General features: G+C 29.8%; 1 protein-coding gene across 1 annotated transcript in view; it reads right to left on the reverse strand.

Annotated features, from left to right (window-relative positions):
- Nucleotides 1–1705, reverse strand: part of LOC108684421 (WD repeat-containing protein 81) — an 11323-nt gene extending 9618 nt beyond the window's left edge. The window contains 4 exon segments of the mRNA XM_018188728.1: nucleotides 2–152; nucleotides 236–491; nucleotides 599–758; nucleotides 833–1705. Of these exon segments, the coding sequence (XP_018044217.1) occupies nucleotides 2–152; nucleotides 236–491; nucleotides 599–758; nucleotides 833–1048 (783 nt within the window). The 5' untranslated portion in view covers nucleotides 1049–1705.
- Nucleotides 1706–1756: the final 51 nt, after the last annotated feature.

A 1756-nucleotide genomic window follows, 5' to 3' on the forward strand; every position in this document is an offset into this window, starting at 1 on the left:
AATTGTCTGTAATTAACATATCACTGAGTGTAATTTCACCTAAAGCAAGACCGCGATCATGCAAGTCTCTGGATAATCTCAATAACTGATAAACTATAAACAAAGGCTTTCCATAACTTGTATTAAGAGCAGCAGGACTATACATTACACATCTATAAATAACAGAATACAGAAATACTTTGTAATTATTAATATATATTAAAAATATATACATAAATATGATGTGCATACTCACTCATGAAGAGAATAATTGGCAGTCTGTTCATAAAACATTATAAATGCAGATGGTGTCTCTATGACAAAGTAGATTGGAACCAAATTACAATGTGTTTTAGACACTATACCATTTGATACTGATAAAACTATACCATGTTGCACTTGTACTACTGTACAGCCATACATTCTATTCAATATTTCATGCATAATAGTAACATCGCTTACATTAGCACTGATATTAGAATGTTCTTTTTGTTCAACATAATTCCAAGGATCTATATATTTTATAAGAAATTATTAATTTATATAAAAAAAATACATCTAGTAACAAAACGTTAAAAGTTTAAATATAAAAATTTTAAATAGAAAATCAAATACATACTGTAATATTTTTTATATATTTCTTTCCATAGATTTCGATAATTAGTTTCTGCCACATAATGCAACAATTGCGAAAACATTAATTCTGCTTGATTCCTTATATTATTAATAGATCTTCCTCTTGGTAAAGGAATTACATTCTTGTGTTGCTTTATATATACCTATGATAACAAAATTTTTACATGCTTATCTCATTGTATACCTTACTTAAAATATATGAAAATGTTAAAAATACTTTTGCATAAATTTTCAGCCAATCACCACCCAATTCATCGATAGTAGGCTGTGCTGCAATTTCATCATTGGATAAACGATCATGACAGATAAAATTCAATGGGCCAACTGTTAAAAATCGAGAGAGCCAGTTTCTGTGAGCTGTCAAACAAATTCTCTCATCTGTCAGTATCATATACTTCGTTGGTATAAGCAGATGTTCCTTTATTATATCCATTTTGTTTTGTATTTATTCAGTCATTATATATTTGTAAATAAAAAGGTAATTGTTCAGTTTATCAACGTCGCATCAGAAATCGATAAAATTAGGTTCATTCGACGCATTTTTGCCTGAAACGAACGAATCTAGTTCTAGAACGAATCAAGAATGGCGTCAGAATGTCACTCTGTCCCACGAACCAAAATATCAAGTTAAAATTGACAATTATTAAGGTTAGGAAATCTATCAGCTGTGAAATATAATAATACGACACGACCATAGCTTCTACGACCGATATTTCATATGTTGGCATTACAAGGCTTCCAAGCCTGTTGATTGGCTGTAGGACAAAGATCCGAGAAAACTTCTTTGTCCTACAATCAATCAATAGACATGAAGATCCCATCAGAGACATATATTCATATATCGTGCGTATGAAGCACAACCTAATTTTTACGTGTTTACAATATTTAGAAATTTAGGGAATAATTGAATAATTTCGATTGAAATCCATTCATTCATTCGACTTGTTTCATAATAAGTGTCTTAATCTTTGCCGACTTGAACTTGCCTATTGGTAATTAATAATCGGAGTTGGAGAAAGAGGCCCTAAGAATATTGGAATTGATTATAACAATTATGGACAAACAACTGAAAGATGTAGACAAATATTATACCAACTTGGAATATGACAAAAATGTGCATGTAAATATATATATATATATA

Source organism: Atta colombica, unplaced genomic scaffold, assembly GCF_001594045.1.
Source record: "Atta colombica isolate Treedump-2 unplaced genomic scaffold, Acol1.0 scaffold134, whole genome shotgun sequence".
Classification (NCBI taxonomy): Eukaryota; Metazoa; Arthropoda; class Insecta; order Hymenoptera; family Formicidae; genus Atta; species Atta colombica.